The 24,358-nt window shown below is 36.9% G+C and overlaps 3 protein-coding genes across 10 annotated transcripts in view; 1 reads left to right on the top strand and 2 right to left on the bottom strand.

Moving 5' to 3' along the window:
- The window catches only part of LOC122063089 (phosphatidylinositol/phosphatidylcholine transfer protein SFH12-like), a 6,808-nt gene extending 1,805 nt beyond the window's left edge, over window positions 1–5,003 (top strand). For 2 of the 4 annotated variants that reach the window (XM_042626749.1, XM_042626748.1), the window contains exons 4-15: window positions 474–573; window positions 682–948; window positions 1,291–1,368; window positions 1,482–1,583; window positions 1,668–1,717; window positions 1,934–2,033; window positions 2,147–2,239; window positions 2,409–2,516; window positions 3,438–3,561; window positions 3,939–4,333; window positions 4,579–4,656; window positions 4,750–5,003. In XM_042626749.1, coding sequence (XP_042482683.1) covers window positions 474–573; window positions 682–948; window positions 1,291–1,368; window positions 1,482–1,583; window positions 1,668–1,717; window positions 1,934–2,033; window positions 2,147–2,239; window positions 2,409–2,516; window positions 3,438–3,561; window positions 3,939–4,333; window positions 4,579–4,656; window positions 4,750–4,767 — 1,513 coding nt within the window. In that variant the 3' untranslated portion in view covers window positions 4,768–5,003. The remainder of the gene's footprint in view (window positions 1–473; window positions 574–681; window positions 949–1,290; window positions 1,369–1,481; window positions 1,584–1,667; window positions 1,718–1,933; window positions 2,034–2,146; window positions 2,240–2,408; window positions 2,517–3,437; window positions 3,562–3,938; window positions 4,334–4,578; window positions 4,657–4,749) is intronic. The other 2 variants (XM_042626751.1, XM_042626750.1) reach the window with 2 other exon arrangements.
- A 984-nt stretch (window positions 5,004–5,987) lies between these two features.
- On the bottom strand, window positions 5,988–19,981 carry LOC122063097 (phosphatidylinositol/phosphatidylcholine transfer protein SFH8-like). Of its 5 annotated transcripts, none has more exons than XM_042626763.1 (15): window positions 19,753–19,981; window positions 19,566–19,681; window positions 14,702–15,005; window positions 14,040–14,139; window positions 13,558–13,824; window positions 13,373–13,450; window positions 13,163–13,264; window positions 13,022–13,071; window positions 12,804–12,903; window positions 12,586–12,681; window positions 12,377–12,490; window positions 9,227–9,356; window positions 7,369–7,769; window positions 6,475–6,549; window positions 5,988–6,317 (listed from the first exon to the last, which is right to left on the bottom strand). In XM_042626763.1, exons 2-15 carry the CDS (start codon window positions 19,597–19,599, stop codon window positions 6,297–6,299), a joined length of 1,872 nt encoding a protein of 623 aa, XP_042482697.1. In that variant the 5' UTR covers window positions 19,600–19,681; window positions 19,753–19,981; the 3' UTR covers window positions 5,988–6,296. The 5 variants fall into 5 exon arrangements, with proteins under 5 accessions (XP_042482697.1, XP_042482698.1, XP_042482696.1 ...); XM_042626764.1 differs by having other exon boundaries at window positions 19,566–19,673; XM_042626762.1 differs by having other exon boundaries at window positions 19,566–19,701; window positions 19,798–19,981.
- A 3,218-nt stretch (window positions 19,982–23,199) lies between these two features.
- LOC122063102 (bifunctional nuclease 2-like) overlaps window positions 23,200–24,358 on the bottom strand; it is a 5,358-nt gene continuing 4,199 nt past the window's right edge. The window contains exons 9-10 of the mRNA XM_042626780.1: window positions 24,023–24,114; window positions 23,200–23,694 (exon numbers count right to left, since the gene is read on the bottom strand). Coding sequence (XP_042482714.1) covers window positions 23,639–23,694; window positions 24,023–24,114 — 148 coding nt within the window. The 3' untranslated portion in view covers window positions 23,200–23,638. The remainder of the gene's footprint in view (window positions 23,695–24,022; window positions 24,115–24,358) is intronic.

Below are 24,358 nucleotides of genomic sequence, written 5' to 3'. Positions count from 1 at the left end.
AGGGGGGGGGGTATTAGGACATTTTTTTTTTTGTTTGTCGTCAAAACCTTCAGAGAACAAAACTGAAAACCAGCAATGCGTACCTATTGAAATGGCTTGATGTATGATACTATAGTGAGAGAAGAACAGTTTGAACTCAAACATGTCATATCAATATAAAATGGTCTTGGTACATTAGTATCATAGAGTGGAAATCATGGAAGAAGGTTGAAAGAATTTGAATAGTACTTATTTTATTCATCTGTCTATGACAGAGTATGAATGACAGAAATGCAGATATAGATAGAGAGACGAATATGTCAATTTACTTCTGCTTATATAGCAAGTTAGCGAAAAGCAACATGATCTTGTAGAGAGTTCATGTTAGTAGTTGTAAAATAAAATCTAGAACCACCTTATAAAATAATCATGGAAGTACTGCTTCACTATTTTTGATTGAGTGTGAACATTTAAATTTTTATTTAATGATGCAGATTTTTGAAGGCAAGGAAATTTGACATTGAAAAGACAAGGCAAATGTGGTCTGACATGCTCCAGTGGAGAAAGGAATTTGGTGCTGACACAATCATGGAGGTATTCATGTAAAACTGGTGATCAAAAGTGAAGAGTTCTGTTCTTTGAATAATTTGACTGGAGGGTTGTCGCTGATATGGCTTATGTTCATTTCCCACTATTCTTTAGGATTTTGAATTTGAAGAAATCAATGAAGTCCTAGAACACTATCCTCAAGGACATCATGGGGTAGATAAGGAGGGGCGTCCTGTTTACATTGAGCAGCTGGGAAAAGTTGATGCTACCAAACTATTGCAAGCTACAACCATGGATCGGTATGTGAAGTATCACGTACGGGAGTTTGAGAGAACCTTTGCCGTTAAGTTCCCAGCCTGTTCTATTGCAGCAAAAAAGCACATTGATCAGAGCACAACCATACTGGATGTGCAAGGAGTGGTATGTGAGGGTGGTCACATTTATTTTGGAAATCTCTGTTGTTATTACAAATATATTTGAGGTATAGACCCCATTAATGTTCTAATAAAAATGCCACTGGAAGGTACTCTAACTGCTGATTTGTAGGCATCACATAATTATAGCTCTAATTTTGTTGCGAGGACAATTTTTTTTTTTTTTTTTTTTTTTTGGGTGGGGGAAAAGAAACCTATAAAGGAGAGAAAGAAATTAGTGGGTAGTTCTTGTAGTTTTATTTTTAGGAGAGATTTACTTCATTATCATATTATGTGACATGTATAAATTCCTACTATACCTTGCTTAATACATGAATTTGTGTCTTAGGGACTGAAACATTTCAACAAATCAGCAAGGGAACTTATTCAGTGTATTCAGAAGATTGATGGTGACAATTATCCTGAGGTAATTGTATTCTTCCTTTGTTCAATTAATATGCTGTCGCCTTTTAATTTTCTCCTGCAGTGCAGATGACAGTTCTGGTGTTGTGATATGGAAATTTTCTGTTTCCATTGCAGACCCTGTGCCGTATGTTCATCATCAATGCAGGTCCTGGATTTAGACTTTTATGGAACACTGTTAAGACCTTCCTTGATCCCAAAACTACAGCAAAGATCAACGTAAGCATATACCTTGTTCTTCCCATCTGTTGCTTGTTTCTATCATGGATTCTACTTTAACTACTGTTAGGTGTTGCCTATCAGGTTCTTGGGAATAAATTCCAGAGCAAATTGCTTGAAATAATTGATGCTAGGTAAGCTCTTATATGGTTAATGCAATGATAATTTTTCTTTTTCCATTTTGGTTTCTCATTATCCAATGTAATCCAGAACTTTGGCTGCTGAGCTTAGTAATTTATGGCTTTCAAATGTGTAGTTAGTAATAGATAAGTTGTTAATAGTATGAACCATTGGTATGATTACCTTAAATCAAACATCACCATTATTTCTGTTTCCTGGCTTTGTATCAGCGAGCTGCCAGAGTTTTTGGGTGGTACTTGTACTTGTGCTGATCAAGGTGGCTGTATGCGTTCTGATAAGGGTCCATGGAAGGACACAGAGATATTCAAGGTTATCTTGCACCTTTTTCTCTTTCTCTTCCATTCATTTGTTTCTGAGAGTGGTCTTATTCTTATCAAATAGCATACTATATTAATATTGACAGTTGATATCTTTGTAAGCAGATGATTCAAAATGGTGAGGCCAAATGCACGCAAAAGACTGTGACTTGCATTGATGAGAAGACAATTTCTGAGGATGAGATACTGTACCCAAAGGTCTTTACTGATCTTTAAACCAGTCTCCCCCCCCCCCCTACTCTTAATGCTCTGTTTCACTCTCTAGATTCTCTTCCTATAGTCAATTCTGCAAAGCCAAGATTATGTGCTTGATAAATGTTGCTTTATTCTCTCTTCTCTCTCTCTCTCTGTATGATATATATTTAAGGGATGTGATTCTGTGAAGGCGGTGGAAGCTGATGACATGCGATCTCACTCAACCAAACTTCAAAGGGAGTATATTCAGCATCCACAACTCTCTCCTGTTCACGAAGAAGTAAGTTTTATATAGCAACTAAAGCTCACTCAGACCTTTGTTTTGTTTGTTTTGCATTACAGAGATCGGAAATTGTTGTGACATCGACTAACTTTGGGACCTTGGATGAGTTCATATCCCAGTTGGGCCTCTCCACCTACCTTTGGTTGGATAATTTAAAATCGTATTAAAGACACCAGAATTACGAAATTAATGATAAATCCATTTATAGCCATTAAAAGAAAGGCCACACGTGCACATGTTCTGCCACCCAAAAGAGCTACACGTGAGGGAGAATGTTGATCCCAAAAATTGATTAACCCTAAGACCTTAGATGACTTCATATACTAGTTGGCCTCTCCACCTATGAGTTTTAAGATTTTGTGTTGATAATTCATAAAAATATGTTTCGGGCTAGTGACAAATTATTTGCAGGCTTGAGAGGCCTTGTTCCTCCTAATGCAATGTCCTTAATGCCTTCCTGGAATTCCAATTTCAGGGGGATGTCTGAAGCTGTATTTTGTTCAGAAACTTTCACATAGACATATACATGTGTCATTTATAGAGACATAATCCAGATCCTATTCCCAACATTGAGATTCTAGAAGTAGATGAAAGTTTGGAGAGAGCCAGAGTGACTGTTAGGACCAACTACTACCCACTCTTAGTCTATTTCAACCTATATCTATTGCCTGATCACAGCCTCCTTTGCTCTCCTAGAATTTAATTAGTGAATCACCTTCCATGTACAATCACCTTTCATGTACGTAGACACAGACGAATGCATGTATATCCAAGTAGTTGTATGGATATTGGAAAGCTTTAAGCATGTTTGAACTTTTGAATTTTGGCATGGTTATCTTTCACCGTTATTACTTAATTGCTACTTATCGATGTTAAGAGTTGTGATAGCATCCCAATATTTAAAAACCTACGTTGCAGGCTCAAATTGGCAAAAATAGCTATCCTGACTATGGATATGATGAGTTCATCCCAATGGTTGATAAGTCTGTGGATGCAACTTGGCATAAAGCAGTAGGAAATGACAAGCTTGCGCTCTCTAAAGGTACATGGTTTGTGTGTGTGTTTATTTACAGTTCATCCAGAGTCTCCACTCTACATTGGGTCTCACTAAGGTGATTCGTCTAGGTCAGGAATCAACCTTAATTGACTATGGTGACAACAACTGCCATGATTTTCTGGATGATGTGCCAATTTACTTTTGACAATATTATGAATGGAGGATACTGATAATCCTGATTGCTGACAAAAAGTATGAACATATATTTTTGCTTGTCCATATTTTCCTTACTACTGCCAAAAGTTTTATTTTTGTATAAGCACTGCCACCATACCCAGAAAATGGATTTGCAATAAATTACTTGTCAAGGGGTTTTGAATCCAAAGAACTAGACCATAACTTTCTACTCTTAACTTGTTAAGTAGGTTGCTACAATATGAATGATGCTTCCAAGGGTTCAGATGGGCTTAGTGGTCCAATCTTCAGTGGGCTGATGGCCTTTGTTATGGGCATCGTCACTATGATCCGAGTGTCAAAAGACATGCCAAAGAAGCTCACAAATGCAACTCTCTACTCTAGCTCTTTTAACTGTGCTGACCCAATGTATAAAGACAAGGTGCACCACCACCAGGTGCCTGCTCCTACTGTCTCCCTTGCCGAATATATGACAGTCATGAAGCGTATGGGTGAATTGGAAGAGAAGGTGAATGTTCTAAGCTCAAAGCCTGCAGAAATGCCAGCTGATAAGGAGGAAATGCTCAATGCTGCTGTAAGTCGAGTCGATGCCCTCGAGCAAGAGCTTATGGCAACCAAGAAGGTATGATCAACGATTCCCATGAACAATGGAATCCCATGATGACTTCCACCAGTGTAGAAGGAATTCTTCACCATGGGTGAAGGGAAACTTCCACCTTATAAGAACTTACTTTTTATTAAAGACATTGTTATATAGAAAGTGAACAAATCTAGAAAACTAGACCACGCCCTCTTTCCCCCAAAGGGAAAAGAATAAAAAGAGTAGTTAGATATCTTTATTTGCACTGACTACTCTAGTCTGTGCAGGCTCTTGAGGATTCCCTTGCTAAACAGGAAGAGCTTCTGGATTACCTTGAGAAGAAAAAGAAAAAGAAGAAGTCGTTGGTAAGTCATCAAGGGTGTAATATTGCTATATTGCTTGTTCAGATCAATTTAAGAATTTTCATCTTTCTATGTTTCTTTGGTCTGTGCATGCAGAATCCTTTCAGCTGGTAAAGAGAGAGAAAGAGGCCAAGCACTGTATGACGCCCAGACTAAAGCCAAAGCCGTTTGTGTTTTTGTTGAAACCGATAGATTTGGTGTTTCACAATTCTTTAAAACCATACAAATGCTCTCTGACCAAACCCAAGAAGGTTCAAAGATTCTGAATAAATATATAGTTAACTATTCTTTCATATTTCCATTCATATTTTAAATATAACAAGTCACGGCAATGGCTTACTTGTTGCTTCCTTCTTTTTCTTTTTTCTTACTCTCGGGGGGAAACCAACTAATGGAGTTTAGGTTGTGAATAGTAAATCGAAATCGAATCAAACCATTTAAATTAGAACCAATAACCTGTTTACTAATCAATTTCATTCTGGTTTAAAAAAAGTGAGACTGTTTATCAAATGATGTGGTTTTGTTTTGAACCGGTACACTATTGGATCAATTATATGTACTAAACAAAATTTTAAAAAAAGGTTTAAACTATTTTTATTTCTTAAGACATAATTTGGGACTAGATGTTGTGGTCAAAACCAAACCCATTACTGGAATTGAACCGGTTAACCACCTTTAACACAATGGGAGCCATAGAACCCGGTTGATGGTTCCATATGCAAAATTTGGTAAGGCTAAACAGCCTAACCTTAAAAAAGGAACAGGTAGGGTGGGTAAACTGCCGAAATCCTCACTGTTATGTGTTAGACTTCTACAAAGTTTGATTTTTTATTATTTCTAAAGACACTTTAAACTGGGAATAATTTCACTAGGTGTCCGAGAGCTCTAAAGCTAAGAACAGGTGGTGGGTGAAGAAAAGGGAAGACATCTCGTTCTCTTAACTGAGTTTGTGGCTAGAAGATGTGGAGTTACCCGTCATTCAATGCTTTGCCTCGATAAACGAAGTAGAATTAAGATTTCTCGAATCTTAAAAAAGTTTCAGGTTTAGATTAATTGCTTAAAGTTTAAGAATCAGTGTAAGGTCAGGACGTCAGGTTAAGGTTTCATGGTTCTTTTTCTTTTTTTTCCAGCAAAAACCTCCATCAGTTCTGACAGAGAAAATGGTTTTGAAGCATTATAAATGCGAAATCCATAGTGGGAATCGTTTAACAATTGACACAGTTTGGCTATTAGTCCTTTCTTCTAGAGAAGCTATTTTACCTAATGGTACTTTTTAATTTTCCCATTCAAGGTTTCAAAATTTAAACCGCAACAACCACACAAATGAACAGAGATTTAAAAACAATTAGAAAATAAATAAAATAAACAAATATATGAGAAGCTGAACAAAATCACTTTATTCAGCAATTTCTGTGATCCATAGAAAAACCCAAATCATTTTCAGTCGGTCAACCCTCCCTGAAGAACCATGTGCATCTCAAAGATATGAATTAAATGGCAGAACAGAGAAGCCGCCAGCACCAGAATACTCCGACAAAGTCTCCCCCCATCACCAGTAAACTTTGCCCGATGATGGAAAACTCATTGTGTAGAGTGGTTGCCAGGATTCACATTATGAGCCTTGCCCATCATCAATGTCATCATCACCAGCAAAATTTCTTTTTCTGCTCAACATAGATTAAAATGGGGATCTATCATCAACAGACCAAAACAAAGTGCTGATTTTTTTTTTTTTTTTTAAATAAAATTCATCATAACTGGATTCGGACAATATTATTGCACATAAATTGATAGATCTCTCTCTCTCTCTTTCAAACTTACCCGGAGCTTTTCTTCTTCCTGTCTGTCTATGTATGCAAGCAAATCCTCTTGCCTCATCAGAGCTTCATGTAGAGCCTGCCAAGAAACAAAAAAGAAGCACAAGTAATCAATCATGGATCTATGCAACATACATTGTAAGTACTAATTAAAAGTATGCAGTGGCACTTGGATACACACACAAAAAAAAAGGAAGAGGGACGTCAATAGGTCATTTAAATTACAAGTGTGTATACATGCACGAGGACAAATATAGGTCCACTTGATCAATAAAATTACTCATAAACATGAAAAGCATTCAAATTGACTTCTAATGAATGGCAGATGTCTCCTGCCATGTTCACCTCCTCATTTATTTCCCAGATAAGTGCACATCAGTGTCTTGAAACATATTGCATAGTTGTGGCCAGGTGTCAAGTGACATGACCAACGGCCCCAACTTTCTAGTGGTGTTTGGCATACCATTGAACTTCCATACAAAGTTAGAACAACATTCTAATTATGTAAGTGCTATTAATCAAAAGAGTCAGACACACAAATCTGGAACCCATTCCATCGCAACCTTGATAACTGCCATTTGATAATTTTACTGGGGCCAAATTTGCTGGGAAACTTGCACACATCATTATTTATTAACGATCCAAATTTCAGATAAATCTGATATTCTTATGTACTAATGTAGAGGTTTGAAAACCCATGCATGGTTGGTGGGCCATACGGTTGACAAATTGAGATGAGCCATAGATGGTATCATGGAGATCTGAAATATACCCCACAGTCAGCCTTCCAAAGCATCAATGCACGATAAGTCCACATGGCTGAAAGTGGCAGGCATGACAAGGGTTCCAAGTAAGAGTGGTGGAATCTTTTTCACATCAAGTAAACGTGTAATCTTACCTTCTTTGTAGCAATCAGCTCTGCTTCCAGCGCATCCACACGACAAACAGCAGCATTCAACAACTCCTCTTTCTCATATGGCATCTCAGATGGCTTTGCTTGAAGTGTGCCCACCTTATCCTCCAGTTGACCAAGCTTTTTCAGTACAGACGAGAGAAGTTCTGCCTCAGTAAATCCAGGAGTCGGTGAAGGGGGGCGGAACTCCTCCTTGGGCATCGAATCATGTGCAAGAGCAGGAACATTGTTGTCATGATGAGATGCATCCGGAAGCTTCTTGGTCACACGACAAGTTACAGAATGGAAGAAAGCAAAGAGGGTCATGAAAAAGGCCATAAGCATGGCAAATATACGTGCATGGATTCCTTCTGGAGTTTTCTTAGTGTTAGGCAAAGGAAGAGCCCCTGCATTGAATATTTTCAACGGATGTTGCTAAATAATCATATACATCCTAAATCAGAACTAAAAACAGATATCTCACAGTTGAGCTATTATCAGCTATAGTAACCTAACAATTTCAAATCAAAGACTACTACATTTCTATGTGCAATTATAGTTTCAACAACCACTGACTGCTTCATTAAATTTTCAGCATCTTTTCAGGAGGCGGCAATGGGTTGGGTTGGAAAAATAAAACCATGAGGCCAATGTAACAGTAATCAATCTACCCCTTTACAGATCATAAGGGTTCATTCAAGTGGTGTCATGGTAGGCCATTGAGTCCTGATATTATCATACATATATCTAGTGGCTATGCACCGGTCTGTATTGTGATAACAATACAGCAATATTAGAAGATTCCTGGCAAAACCACATTTCTACTTTGAATGGTGAAGATGAACCCATATTTATGTTTCACAAATTAATGTTGGAGAGGACAAAAAGAGGGATAGAGAAGGTAAACACGCCTTCCAATTGTCGTCACTTTCTCTTCTCTCCCTTCTTGCCATCATCCTTCATATGTCTCATCTTCTCTCTCCTCCACCCCCTCCCCCACCCCCCAAAACACTTGTTACAAACCATAAGGCATCAGTCACTTAACTAATGCAACATTAGTCCAGAAAACCTTCTCTTTGCTACTATCCTTTTCCCCTGGTAATACTCTTGTGCAGTTGGGCTCTTCTCGGGTATAATATAATACAATTTTTCTATAATTGGTTTTTCAGGAGAAAAATTCCATTTGATTTTCTTTCCTTTTATCCAAAAGCAGCCAAAAACTCATTCATAATAGATGTACTTGATTATTCAACAAAAATTAATTGTTTGATTTTTTTTTTGTTAAATAGAGCTACAAAGGGGTTTCAGTTTATAGCAGATTGTTGTCTATATCTAATTCAGATGCACATGCATTGCAGGTGTCCCCACATGTTCTTTTTTAAAAAATCTTTTGATCAACCATTAAAAAAAAAACTATGGGTGGATGAATACTTTTAAACGTATCTCTAGCATATAACATTAGTCAATGCCATGGAATGTCATATTTGATGATTCATTTTTATATGTAGTCACGTTATTTATTTCTGGGAGAGGATGTTAAATGCCACAATGGTTTGTGAACCTTCTCTTCCATCACAACTTGCGACACGGAAAACATGGTTGGCACATGTAGAGGAACACCCCCCCCCCATTATTCATCTCAGAACAAATAGGGGAAGTGCTTTAGAAGAGCATATTCTCATGGTGAAGACAGTTCACAAAGCTTTGAGACATTCAGTTTTTCTCTTATTTTAAAAAAAGATTCTATTTCCCAGGCTACATCAGGCTTCAAGTTTAGAAGGTTTAACAAAGGCGGTTCATGAAACTGAACCTCAAGTAGCAAAGAAATTAATCTTAAAATAGAAGCCATAATGATGTTGCTAACCTTTGGAAGAAGAGTCCCCCTGAAGGGACACTTGTTTCTTCCATCCTGCATCAACAGCTTTGTCAACCATTGGAACATATTCATCATACTCTGAACTACCAGCAAAGCTTGCCTTCCCAGCTACTTTGGCCTGTACTTTGATTACAACATCTTTACCATTATCAGTAACTGCTCAGAAGAATTCTGAATTTCCACTCACTCACACAATAATACAATACTGTCAATAGATTCACCAGTGCAAAACAAGTTTACACACCCACTTCTGACAAACAGGCACTTCTTTGAGAAAAATAATAAGAAATTAATGGAAGACAGTCATTGAAGAAATTGCATGGCTGTTAGATGAATGATAACCACATCAAACACAAGACAAGTAGTCTCATTCATTCAACATCCTCATCTTGGCAACTTATTTTGCACTTCTGTGTTGTTTCTTTAGCTATTTAAGAAACTAACAACTCTTGAGAGTTCAGAATAACTGTCAAATGATGGACAACCACATCAAAACATCATTAGGATCATTTTATTCTTTTAAAAAAAATTCTTGGACCGATGGATACATACATGCACATATGATCAACAACATTTCAAACATTGTCTTTAGGTATAAATAATATCTCAAATACCAGCAAGAATAGCATAACATAAGGAAACCCCAACCCAGCTGGTCTAAGAAAGAACTCACACAGGAAACCCAGAGCTCACTCAATAATCAAAATCAAACTGATTGCAATAACAGTAAATGGGCATGTTATTTTCGACACCCCCCCCCAAACACCAACTCCTAAATCTAAAAAAAGAAGAAAAAAACTCAGAAGATAAGAGGCCAACTCTAAATTTACAAAAAATAATTATCATTATTAAGAAAATATAAAAAAATCTATTCAACAAAGTTAACAAGGGCTCTTATTTTCTGCATGTCCCACAGGCCTTCCTGTATGGCCCAAATTTCTGCCACATAGCAAATCAGATAAACACTAAATATTGTGAACAGGTAGACCTCAAGGGCCCCCAGCTCACATGTAAGGCACTTGATTGATTAAGCTCTTAAATTTGACATGGGCCAATTGAGGTCATGAACTATCTATACAATGGTTGAATCACCACATCATCGTTTCATATGATACAACTAGGTGGGCTGCTGAGGAGCCCCTTGCAGTATGGATTGTGCAAAGAATCTTTCACCGGACAATAAATTAACAAAATTAACTACAAAGAAAAAGTAAGTCCACACCAACAGTTGGCATTTGATGCAGTTGCATTAATCTCGTATGAAGGCCTATATCCAAGCTTGGGAGACCCATAAAGTGCTTTTGGCAGTCCAATGGGCTGAAATTGACCTTTGGGTAGTTATATTATAAGTATGGGTGGGCCTTTATTTTTTTGGTATTCATTGTACTGGACCCAATTATAATGCCATAAAGTGGGGATAAAGTTAGTACACAAGATTAGTAGTTAAATTGAGTGTTTGAGTTAGATTAGGATATTAATAGTTAGATAAAGTTCTGTTTTGAGTTCATTTATTTTATTGAGTGTGTTAGTGAATAGGAGTCTTTTTATGAGTCCATTTAGGAATTTTAGAATGTCTTTATATATGAAATACACCCCCATCAATTAGAGATGATTTGAGTCAGGAATGAGTTTTTTTTTTAAGAGTTTTGGTGCTATTGAGTAGTGGATACGGGATTGGTATCCCAAACTTCTGCTCTCTTCTTCCTCCCAAGAAGATTAATATCATCTCTTTTTCCTCCCTTCGATTGACCTGATTTCTTCCCCAAACAACGTAGTTGCTTACTTTATCTAAAAAAATTATTACAATTTGATCATCGGGCCTGCTTGCATATGAAATATTGAGATCCATAATCTGGATTTACAGGGTGCATTACTATATTTTCCAAATGTAAGAATGATTTAGACAGTTCGAATTAGATGAAAATTCTCTGGACTCGATAATTATAAAATTTAGTGGTCCATCTCAACTGATTACCCATGTTGTACAGGCTTCTCCTCTAATTTCTTCAATGGTCCAAATACTTCAAAGAGAACCAACTTTCGCAAACAATTTTAAAAGCATTAACCTAAAACATGGCAATGTTGGGTTAGACAGAAAATCGACACTCAATAGTGACAGGTTCAAAATGTCTACAATCCTTACATCACCAAATGGTACCATGCCATGGATAAGTAAACAGATGGCAATAACCCCAAACCCCACAGTGATAGGAGTGAGCTCCTGGCCCTCCACAATGATTGTCAATCAGCATACATATACCTAAGCCATCAGATATAAAAGTGGTGGATTTGGTCCTTTCCTTTCCTGAATGAAAAGAGTCAACAGTCCTCTTTGACATCATTTCTGGCTATGGTAATTTGGTAAATCTCTATTGTTGCAATGATCTGTCTATTCTTCCTACTGTTAGCTACTGTTAATTAAATCTTGCTTGCTAATTCTAAGTTTTCTCAATCAAGGTTAGGTCTTACAATTGCAACATCTGCTTTTTCGATATTCTTGACCTTTTCATCAATTCTCGAGTCTGGTATTAGTTTACTAAATTTTAATCAGTTATTCTTTAGGTCTTTCTGGATCCGGTTATTCAAGAACCTAAATTCTTGAGTCACTCATTTACTCTTTCTACTGTTTATTGATTTATCCTATTTGCTGGTTAATATTCCTCACTGATCAAGATTTTTTTCTTTCTTTTCATTTCTTTTCTGGTTTTCCATTTTTTTTTATCAATGCTTACTCATAAAGAACTTCTGTCTTGAAAACCATACTCCCTCCACCAACCAACTGAAGAACCAAAGAAAACTTACTCACCTTGACGGTATAGTGCAAGTTTATATAGGTTTTCACCACATTTAAATAAGTTGTTTGCTTTCTCCCTTCCATATCCTACTTCTCATGTTGCTTTCATTCTTAGTGAAATTCTTTTCCCATGCTACCTTGAATATGTGCACCTTTCAAACCTATCAACTGTAAATCTCACAGGCCAACAACCTTCACAGTCATAGGTTGTCAAACATAACCACCATTATTCATGTAAAACAATCAAAGAAACAAAATGCGGAAATTCATCCATTGCAACTTCTCTAAAAACGTAACAAATATATCTTGCTAATATAACCAAGTACAGATAAACAAGCACCTACTTCTTCGCGAACAGGAGTCAAACGAAAATGTGAATAACTCCTCATTCCTTTAGGGGAAGTAATATCATCAGCTTCAGAGCCTGACTCAGCAGTTGATGTGTCACCACCTTTTATCTGCTCCAACATGCAAACAGAAGGAAGAATCAGAGTATGAATGAAGCGTGGCATCCATAATGCAAAGTGTGAGATGATTGAAAAATCTTCCTTACCGGGTATTTCGGCTTACCATAAGCAATTATCTTCCCCTCACTGTTCGAAACTGTAACAACTTGTCTAGCACATTGTGCTTCCCCATTAAGAACCATCTGCATTACAATACATAAGCAGGCACTTATAACCATTTACCAATAACTGGTAAGGAGATTGTCTCTAAGACTAAATCTGCAACAATGATATAAGCAAAATATTCACAAGGACAGTACAAAACCTTCAATATGTTTGGGTCCTTCCATGGCCCCTTATCAGACCTCATGCAACCCCCTTGATCCACACAGGTACATGTACCACCCAGAAAATCTGGCAACTCACTGCATACATGCAACACATTGTAGAAGTTTAAAAGAGCGGATAGCACAAATACAATATAAAACAGGGGATGGCCATTACTATGAAGCTGAGTTCAATTTAAACATTAAAATTAATTACCCGGAATCAATTATTTCAAGCAATTTGGCCTGGTATTTGTTCCCAATCACCTGTGGAGAATATTAGATACAACTCAGGCCACAAATAGTAAATTAAAATAATATAAGCACTTGACAAAAAGGGAAGGTATTAGTGCAATACATGAATCTTAGAAGATGTCCTGGGATCAAGAAAAGTTTTCACAGTGTTCCACAAAAGCCTAAAGCCAGGACCAGCATTGATGATAAGCATTCGGCAGAGTGTCTGCAACAATGTGTTTCCATGTCATAAGAGGTTAAAAATGCAGCGGTCTATTAGCATTTCCGTGGACGAGCTAGAATGCATCATTTTGAGGGTCTCACGACAACATACCTCAGGGTAATTGTCACCATCAATCTTCTGCAGCTGTACAATGAGCTCTCGTGCAGTCTTGCTGAAGTTTTTCAAACCCTAAAGAACAAATAAATTGAACATGTGAGAATCAAGGTTATATAATCCCCACAAACAAGTAAAGTCATTCCAGCCAACTAAGAGGAAGAAGAGAACAGGAGACCTACCACGCCTTGAACATCGAGAATCGCTGTACTTGAATCAATATGTCTTTTTGCAGCAATTGAGCAAGCTGGAAACTTCACTACAAAGCTCTTCTCAAACTCCTTTACATGGTATCTGACATACCTATCAATTGTCGTGACTTTCATGAGTTTGTACGGATCAACCTTTCCCAGTCTTTCAATGTAAACAGGTCTTCCCTCCTTATCCACACCATGGTAACCATGAGGATAGTACTGTAGAACTTCATTTATCTCACTGAACTCAAAATCCTGATGATTAAATAGAAACATGTTGATCAACCTAAAAATGAGAATGAACCACAGTCTGGAGCTCAGAACTTAAAACACAGGTTAAGAACGAAAAACCAAGGGCTATAAATCCAAGGAAGGAAAAGTTGTACCAAAAAAAATTTAATAATAATAATAAAATAAAATTTTAAGAAAAGGAAAAATATTTACCAAACCCACCAAAAAAATCACATTACCTCAGAAATAGTGTCAACACCAAAATCTTTCCTCCATTGAAGCATTTCGGCCCACATATGCTTTGCTTTCTCAATATCAAACTTTCTTGCTTTCAGAAATCTGCAAATAGATTAATTTTAAGCACATAATGATTGACATATGTCAAAAGGTAAACAAGTTAAATACCACCACATAAGCTAGAAAAGCAAATAAGAAATTAGGTCATTGGAACATTTTCAGAAATATTAAGCAACCATATGTATTCCATAAACAACATAAGGGAACTCAAATAACCTAGAAAATAAAATCAATGAAACAATATAAAGTAAGTAGCACATACAGATCTTCAATCAAGCATTTTTTTGATCGAAATGGGGCGAAATTTTTTCAAGGCAGCTACAATTCTCAAATAAAATCCAATAAAAATCAGCTAGCATAAAGAATTTTATATGCTTACAAATTAGTAATTCAGAGAACTTCAATTCTCAAGTATGTACATACTGATGAATATTTCCCAACAAAATGCTGAAAAGCCCACTAAATATTTATGAAGACTAGAACACAGGCTCAGCAAAAGTTATGCAACCATTTTGTGTAAAAACATGAAATGGTACAAATTGTTCCAACATGAATTTCTCACAGACAGACGTCATCAAGATGAAAATAGAAAAAAAAGCAGCACCTTAACATCATATGATAATCATCATGCTTGGCAGGTAGCAGTTCATCCAAAATCAACACTTGCCGAAATGCATCAACAGCCTGTAGCTCCTCAACATCCCGAACATCCTCGATTGAAACAGAAATAACCCGGCTTTCACTTTTCCTTCTGCTGCTCTTTTTCTTGAGAGAATGCCTAAACTTGGTAGATGCATAAATAGCCTTCTTCTTCAGAGACCCAATTCTTGTCCTCCTTTCATCCTCTGAATTTTCAAAATCAGATTTCCTTTCTCTTCTTTCATCATGACTTGAAAACCCTTCAAAGCCTGTAGCGTAGTACAAAATCAGCAATCAAATATTGAATAATGAGTAGCCTTTGCAATTCCAAATTCATGCTAAGGTACAGTAACAAAAATCATCAGGCAGTAAACCATATTCTCTACAGTCATCAGATATCCATTGTCTGACAGGAAGGGGCACAAGGAAGTCCAAGAGATGTTCAAAAAAAGTTGCTGCAGAAGTTCCAGTAATCAGCTTCTACTGTGTACAACTCAACTCAACTCAACTAAACTAGGCCTCCTCCTAACTAAATGGGGCAACTTCGTCTGTGTATGATGGATTTAATTGAAGGCAAATGCACAAATACATCCCGAGAAAGTGAGAATCCTCTCAACTTCTCTTTAACATCTGATGCAATAGCTTTTCAATGGTGGCCAAGTGAAGATCCAATTTAGACGCCCAAGCCCCTGGTAATTTGAAATTCCAGCCCAAGAACAGGCTCAATTAAGCCCAAAAATGTATCTCTTTGAGATCTTTCTAGTGATTTTTTTTTACAGGTCCCGATGTGGTTGTTTGGACTTTAGAGACCATTTAGTAAGTTCTTTTATTTGAATAGGTTTTTTAGGTACTTTCAGATTTAGTTGTCCTCTGAGTTTGATTAGCAAAGGCAAACTTGAATCCATATAAGCACCATTCTGTAGCCACGCTTAGTCAGTTTTGAAGAGTAATAAAAATTTCAGTTGGTGTTTGATGGTATACTGCATTCACATTCGCCCCCCCTGGCGACTAAGGCCTTTTTGGGTTTCTTCTTTCTTTGGGAGTAAGTTACAAGCTCCCTGCATCAACTCTCCCCGGCTTGAAACCAATTGTGCTTGACGAATGTAAAAGTGACATGTACTGGTCATAGAGATCCGGGTTGAGTCACTTGAAATCATTCACATGGATCCAAATGCAATCAGACCTTGGATGTCCCTTCCATTTAAAAATAAAATTATAATAGCCACCACCATTTTGTAACATAATGTATCTATCATCGACAACGTCTTCAATCTCGCCCTTGAGTGGTGTAACAAACTAGGATAACTGAAGAGAATGCTTAGTATAGCCCTCATCGTAATGGCGACCCACATAAAGGGTCAAATGTGCCACATTGAAGACATTATTGATGCTCATATCTGGTAGCAGTTCTAAAACATAAGCATTAGAGCCAACTTTTGCGGTACTTTGTAATGTCTCATCTTCCATAGATTCAACTTATTGTTAGTGCCAGGAGCTAATCTTTCCAGGGTTGCTTGTAACATCATCATATCTCCGAGTTTAAACTTGACATAACAACAATGACGATCATCCGTAACTTTACATGATCTTGAATATCTCTGGTTAGGTCATCTATGATAAGCGCAAACAAATAAGGGCCTAAAGCTGATCCTTGATGTAACCCAATTGTAATTGAGAATTCACTACCTTGAGTAACACATCTTTTGTCTACATGCCAAATTAAGTCTCTAGGGACTCTATCATAAGCTTTTTCTAGGTCAACAAAGACCATATGAAGATCCTTCTTACAATCTCTAAATGTTTTCATTGTCTTTAAGTAAATAGCTTATGGCGTGGATCTTCCTGGCATAAAACCAAATTGGTCTTCTGTAATAGTAGTTTCATGTTTCAAACAAGTTTCAATAACTCTCCCATAACTTCATAGCACGACTCATTAGTTTTATGTCTCTATAGTTAATACATCTCTGAATATCACATTTACTTTTATAAATCAGAACCACGATGTTTCTCCTCCATTTATTTGGATTTTTCCTCATGCTCATAATCTTATTAAATAGCTTGGTTAACCAAGATAAACTACATAATCCCATGCTCTTCCGCACTTCTATTGGGACCACATCTGGACCAGATGCATTGCCTACTTTCATCCTCCTTCAAGCTTCTTTTACTTTAGGAACCTTAATTTTTTGTATATATCTACAACATGTGGTGTCTTGATGAGTAGTGCAACCTCCTGGGACACTATTACTCGAAGTGCTTCATTTAGTAAGCTATAGAAATAATTTTTCCTTCCATCCCTCCCTAATGTCCTCATCGCTTACTAAATACTTTATCACACTCACATTTAAAATGCATCTAACATGGCCAAAATCTCTACCGTTCCTTTACCTCGTTTTAGCTACCTAGATAGCTTTTCCCCTTCCTTTGTACTCAAATTGTTATAGCGATCCTCACATTTCTTCCCCCTTGCTTTTCCTACAAACTTCTTAGCACCATTTCTAGAAGCTTTACAACTTTTTAAATCCTCTACATCTTTAGTCCTTTGTCATGTCTTAAATCTAGATTTCTTAGCCTTAAACATCATCATCCCATCACCAAGTCTCCCTAGACGAAAGAAGTTTTCCTTTCGGTTTGTCTAGGACATCTTTAGCAACTTTCTTAGTACAAGTAGTCATCGTGTTCCACGTCGTATTACTGTCTCTATCAAAGTCCCAACTTCCTTGTTTGATCAATTTATCAGGAAATTATTTCAAGTATTATCCTTTTAAGTTCCACTAACTTATCCTAGGGTAATTAATCTTGTCTTTCTTATGGTTCGACGTAATAAAGCAAAAATCCATCACCATTTATCTATGTTGAGCGATTAGGCTCTACTCGATACAACCTTACAATTCTTACATAACGATCTATTGGTCTTTCTCATTACAAAGAAATCTATGTGGCCACCATGATGCCCACTATTGAAGGTAACCAAATGATCCTTTAACCCGCGAAAAAATCTCAAATTGTAGTCCCCTCCTTATTCCTCTCCAAAATCATAGCCTCCAATCTTCATGTACTCCTTCATAGCCTCTACGATTCTCCCAACATATCCATCCAGGTCTCCCCTTCTCCTTGACTAAACCCTTGCACTAAACCATCAATGTATTTCCAAAATTGTATCTTACTACTTTCATCCGATCCAACCTGGTCTGTATTTCCAATATAGACAACCTCTTTCTCTAGTACAAGCTTGATGGATATAATCCTATCCCCAAACATTTTAACATCCACCACATCATTTTTATATTTTTATCCACTACTATGCCCACTCCCCACTATTACTTTTATACCCCGTATATCAAAATTAAAAATCATCCAACTTAGCTTTATTACGCTTTCATCTAGTATCTTGAATAAAAGTTGTGTAAATCCTCCTCCTCATAACATCTATCAATTCTAAACTCTTATCCATCATAGATTCAATGTTCCAAGATGCTAATCTAATCCTATGCTCAAGGTTCAAGAACTCATTTCGGTGGTTTTGAAACCACTGGAATTTCTCCGAAACAGTGTACTTTTTTCCATGTGTTTCCCTTAGCCATTTTGGGAGGATAATGGCTGAAGTGGCCGAAATTAGCGAAACGAAATGATCGGCATGGCCAAAATTTCAACAAAATAGTGCATTTTTTTTGCCGAAATGAGTGACATTTCGAAATGAAATGACCAAAATATGACTGAAATTATGTACTTTGTGTTTCGTATGCCATTTCGTTTTGGTCAAAAAAAAAAGGCCAAAATATCCAAGATTTTGGCGAGATATCGCTGAGTTTTGGAACCATGCCTACACTTTTGGACTAGCTTCTTCACCCACACTTGTCCATGGTCCGAAACCCTTGCCTACTTGTCACCACATCCAAGCGCTGACACAATGCGTCACTTCTAGGAGATGCCCTAGATAACCCTTGCTCACTATTAACTACACTTGGATCAAAGTGTAGTGTGTCCCTTCTGGGGGATGCCCTAGCATAAGGTTGAAAATATAAGGTTCTAAAATCCATGTAAAAAGGGTATGGCTAGCTTTTATTTTTCCTTTTTCTTGGTTAGTTGCCTTACCTAGAGCACCAACCCTCCTCCTTTATCCGGGCTTGGGACCAGCAGCAAAATCATTGGCTGAGTTCTATTCCAGCTACACCTAAGTGCAAGTTGTCAAGTTATTCAAGTCCCTTATATTCTAGAGTGCCAATAAGCACATAAATCAAACTAAAGCTTGCTTTTCAAGACCATGGATGATAGAAATCAATCAACTATTTTACCCTGGCAAGGCAAACAATATGACTTGTGTGCAGTTACGATTCCATTTCCTGCAGACATGGGTATGGCTCATGATTTTTAAGTGTCCACATAACATAGTCAATCGAAAGGCCCACAGCATCGCTAGGAGGAGAGTATTGTTCACTTGTAGATGTTTGGTAAAACTAAGATGTTTGAAAGACAATGCTCATTAAGCAGCTCCTTATCATTGGCTTGTAAGAAATTTAAGTATATTAATAAATTTGGAACCTAGTACCAAGTAGCAAGTTCCCATCAAGATGAATTCCTAGAAGACCCCAAGCACCTCAAGAGTCCTATTGGAGACACCACAATAAGCCTTCCAAAACTACAATCAATCGAAAACCTCACAATTGAACCAGGTAAATCACTGCTTCTAGTAGCAACTAGCAACCAACAGTCAACAGAAAGTGGAAGATGGGGGTGGGAACAAAAGTTTTCACAAAATCACCAAGATCACACGAGACACTTTGAAAAAAAATCCACTAATATTAAAGGATCAAAATGAAAACGCTCACAAGGCCTGGCGAAACGATCAAGCGGTCCCGACATATCCACAATCTCCAAACGTATAGTAGATCTCAAAGCTAAGACGATCAATCAAGAATCACCGCACGAAGCCGAACCTAGAAACCTACAATCTGGTGAGAAACCCTGACAAAAAAATCACGGTAAACCAAATTGCCATAAAACCACGAAAAGTACCTCTATTCACTTCTCAAGATTAGAGAGGAATCGAAAGAACTGTACCATAAATGTTCGTTTCAAGAATTTCGATCCGCAACTGAACCTCATATGCATCCACCGGAGGAGCTGGCGAGAGTACAGCGATGGAATTGCAAATAAATGAACAAATAAAAAAGACTGCCGACGATTCACGGCAGTGAGTACCAGAGAAGAACAGACCCAAATATAACAGAAATATGTAAGGCTTGAGAGACAGAGAGAATTTATTTATTTATTTATTTATTCATTCGTTGAAGTGGGACATAGCTGGGTATTCTGTAAAAGTATGCCACGTGGATAATATTTTGTAGAATCTTGGACTTTTATGTAAATAAACGTATTTTATGCGCTAGTGTCGGTAGAAATATCCGGATTGGAATCTAAATTTTTTTTTTTTATTCTTTCCAGATGGACGGAGTAGATTACTGTTGTGAAGGTCAAACGTTTTGGAAGAGTCCAATCCAACGATTACATTGTAGACTTTGCATTTCTTTCTATGGTGTCTTGCTGTACATCCGTTGGTTCTTTCTAATTATTATAATCAAACCCACACCCGAACCAACTGGCACGCGTGTTATTAAAGCCTTAGAATATAACTAATGGTTTACAACCCCAACCCACCCCCGGCCAAAAATATACATAATTAATGGGAAAGGATGGCATAGCAAGTGGGACAAGGTGGCAAGTATCTTACATAGGATTTAGCGTCAGCATTAAGCAAGAGAAGAAATTGGGAATGACATGAACAAGAAGCAACAACAAAAGTAGAATCATTTGACGAAAAATTTATGAGGGTGGACCTCTTTTATTGTGAGTTAGATTAATAAAAAAAGAGAAAGAAATAAATTAATAGAATAAATAATTTTTAATGGGGCTTATCTTTATAGATGAGAGAGGAAATAGAAGTGAGGTAAAATTTTAAAATAAAAGAAAAAAGGAAAAAAAAATTAGATGAAAAGAGAGAGAAATACAAAACAAATTTTTCATGAAATTTAAACAATTTTGGTAGGATTCTGAAAATGAACAGAGTGGGAAAAATAAAATGTCACATCATTAGGCAATAATTATTACTTTAAATGATCTTGTTTGATAAATTTCCTACCCTACTTATCAAAACACTCATATTTGTGGTAATTGGTGAGAAACAAATACAAGTTTCCCATCGCTTTACATTTTTCACTTTTCTTTGTCAAAACAGACATGGCCTTAAAGAATAAAAAAGGAAATCCTAAAAAAAAAACTTAAATGTTTGATAGAATTGCTTGGGAGTTGAGGCAATTGAATTTTATTTAAAATGGTTTCATTAGTATACGAGATATTATAAATACTAATAAATGAGACCATCACATATATATGATGATATTATGATAACTGATCATAATATAGATATAGCGTAAAATATGATATCCACAATAGAATAATTAATCTTTGTCAAAAAAAAAAAAATTAAGAGATTGTCTAATTGACACCTTTATAATTGTACTTAGTCCTTGTAACTTTTTTTTTGTATTGTCCTTAATCTTATTCTTATAAGTTATTTAAATCAAAAGTATAAGAGAATTTGCAAAAATAATCTGAAGGTGACATATTATTGTCGTCAAAAGACGACATTGTCTTGCACCTTTTTTCGAGTGCGTATATGACATGATTACCCTATTTGAAAAAAAATGATATGTCGTATCAAAAAGATAAAATAAAATTATAAATTATTTAACACTTTGAACGATGACAATAAAAAAATCTCATTAATTAACTTAATAGATTGCATCTCATGCATATATCTTATACTTTAACTAGGTTAAGAATTGCAGCCCATCTAGATCCTAGCCAGGAGGCCAGAACATGAGCAACAACAAATGCTCTTTTAATAGCTCCAGAATCGCTTGGCCCGAAAGGCCCAAAGCATCTAGTAGAGGCTGCTCCAAGCTTTGGAAAGAGACGTTTGGGTGGATGATAATAGCTTGGTTACATGACTTTGCCAAGGGACTTAGCATGGGTGGCCATGGGATATGTTTCTTACTCTAATTACTATTTTGTCTTCTACACTAACACTTGGGATGGATAGGATTTCATTTCATAATCAAGACTTCTTGGTGGGATAAATTGGAAGCTCATCCTCATTTCAACATCATAACAACAAAACTTAACAGGTACTTCTTGTTACCATGTTGAAATGAGGATGAGCTTTCAATTTATCTCACCAAGAAGTCTTGATTGTGAAATGAAGTTCTATCCATCCCAAGTGTTGGTGTACAACGCCATTGAAGATTGCTTTCTTTTGTGATTGTAATGGTGCACAACCACTATTGAAGAAGATGCTTAAATGCTCATATAAACCCAAACACAAAGGGGAATAAAATGACTGTCCTATCCCCGTTGATATTTCGGCACATGTTTCCATTGGCCCCCACGATGGTTAGGGGCCATATTGCCTTTCAATAAACCCTCTCCCTTGAAAAAATAGGAAGTTGAACTTTGCCTCTCTACATTCCTCACACTCAGACACATGGGAAAGTGGAGGCAAGGGCAAGATGTCCCCATGTGTCTGGGCGTGGGGCATGTAGACGGACAAAGTTCTTTTTCCCCGAAAGAGAGAAAAAAAAAGCTACTCTAGTTTTAGCCCAATTAGAAGGGATGTTACATAGGTATCATATACAATACAACAGCCATATTAAGGATTACCCACTTTTTATTTTCAAATTAGTTAGAGAGAAATTTATGAATGTGGATCACAATAATTTTCTTTCACTCGATTGTTCAGAAAGGTACATTGAAAGGGAAGACGGGTTGCATGACCATTCTTAAATGCCTAATTTCCTTTTGTTGTTCTAATTTCAGATAACGATATGAAATATCTTTTGTGATTAGTTAATTAAATGAATGAGTTGTATAAAGTCTATAAGTAATAGAAATGTGATACTCCCCTGAAAAAGAAAGGCATTTTTATTTGGCAAGAGTTTTTCATCATCGTCATTAAAGAGAATCTAACCATTGGAGTATCGTTATTCCCTTTGCCTCTATTGTCCGAAGTCCAATATGCCCACTAACTACCAGAACCTGTGAATTAAGAAATTCTATTTTTACGTGGGTGAAAGAAAACTGTCCTCTGTTATTTCTAGACAGAATGTGTAAAAATTATAAATTAACAGAGGAATCAGAGCTGGGTGTGGTGGTGGTAGGACAAAAACCCTTTTTGTGAGAAGGGTTCCTTGGAGCACCAGATTTCCATAAACCTCTTTCACAAGCTCAGACATAATATTAAAAAAAAGAATACATAAGTCATTGCGCATGGTCCAACAATTCATTTCAATACCACAACTGCACCTTTGGGGTGGCATCAAGGATCATTCAAGGGTAAAAAATCTGTGTTCCATTAAAAGAAAAAGGGTAAATAACTGAGAATGAAGTGTGAGACCACAAGCATAATAATGACCAAAGGCAGAAGCAGCATTCACATTCCATATAGATTTACAAACAAGACAAACATCCATCTATATAACATTCACAATCTTTCTAATCCCTGCAGAGATAGGGAGACTATTTACGGTTTACTGCAAGAGACTGACAGGGTAAGAAGCACAAGACAAAAGGAATGTTCATGTTCCAACATTACATTAGCTGTGAACTTCTTCTATGTACCTATATATATATATATTTATTCACAAGCTTACCCATACGTGGAAGCCGGGGATACACATTTGCTGATTTGGCTGATCTTTTCTGCCTTGAACAATTGCTTCTATACATTTTTTGCTTGGGACGACTGGGTCCATCAATAAAAGAAAGGTGAAGTGGTCTTAGTGCAAATGATTCTGATGAAAACTGAATGGTGATGTTTGCCCAGCAAGGTATGATTCTCTACATGTCATTTCCAGTTTCTTCTTCTAGACCGGAGTTGAGTAAGCTTGTCCCTCCACTGAGCTGTAGTACACATAAGTAGAAAAAACAAATCATATTAGAATAACCATGATAGATCCCCTGTCCCTAGGGAGGGAGGATTTGGGGACATCAGAGGCCCCAGTTTAACAACTGAGGTATCAAGATCAAAAACTCCAACAACCAGAACCAGAACATATCTAGTTTTTGAAACTCTGTAAGGTCCTTGAAACTGCAACTACCAGGGTACGTGATATTTCCTGTTCACTTTCTCCATAAATTGAAACTACCACTCCTGAACACTACTCAAAAGACGAAGGTTAACAACCCATGCAAAGGAAATGTACAGCCAGTAAATGATTACAAAGCATACCTGCATCTCTGTAACGTTCTTCAACAGCAGCAATTAGCATGTTGCGGACCAGATCAAACTCTTTGGTTTCAACACAAGGCTGACCGCCAGGCCTGCAAACATTACTTACATCAGACCTCATTTTCTAGTCATGACTTGCTAACACACCACACAAGTAGATGCACAAAACACAAAAAAATAAAAGACAGGCTAATTGCTAGCTTTTCTGCCCAAGAGTAACCTTAATATTTTACACTAATCACAAGTGTTATTATCCATGTAGCCGACCCTATTTAGTTGGGATAAGGTTATGAAGGTGGGGGGAGGGGGTGGTGATGGTTGTATCCAAGTTTCATT

The sequence above is a fragment of the Macadamia integrifolia genome, unplaced genomic scaffold, assembly GCF_013358625.1.
Source record: "Macadamia integrifolia cultivar HAES 741 unplaced genomic scaffold, SCU_Mint_v3 scaffold1190, whole genome shotgun sequence".
Taxonomy (NCBI): domain Eukaryota; kingdom Viridiplantae; phylum Streptophyta; class Magnoliopsida; order Proteales; family Proteaceae; genus Macadamia; species Macadamia integrifolia.
Note: the sequence above shows the minus strand (reverse complement) of the source record. Positions and strands in the feature narration are given on the sequence as shown.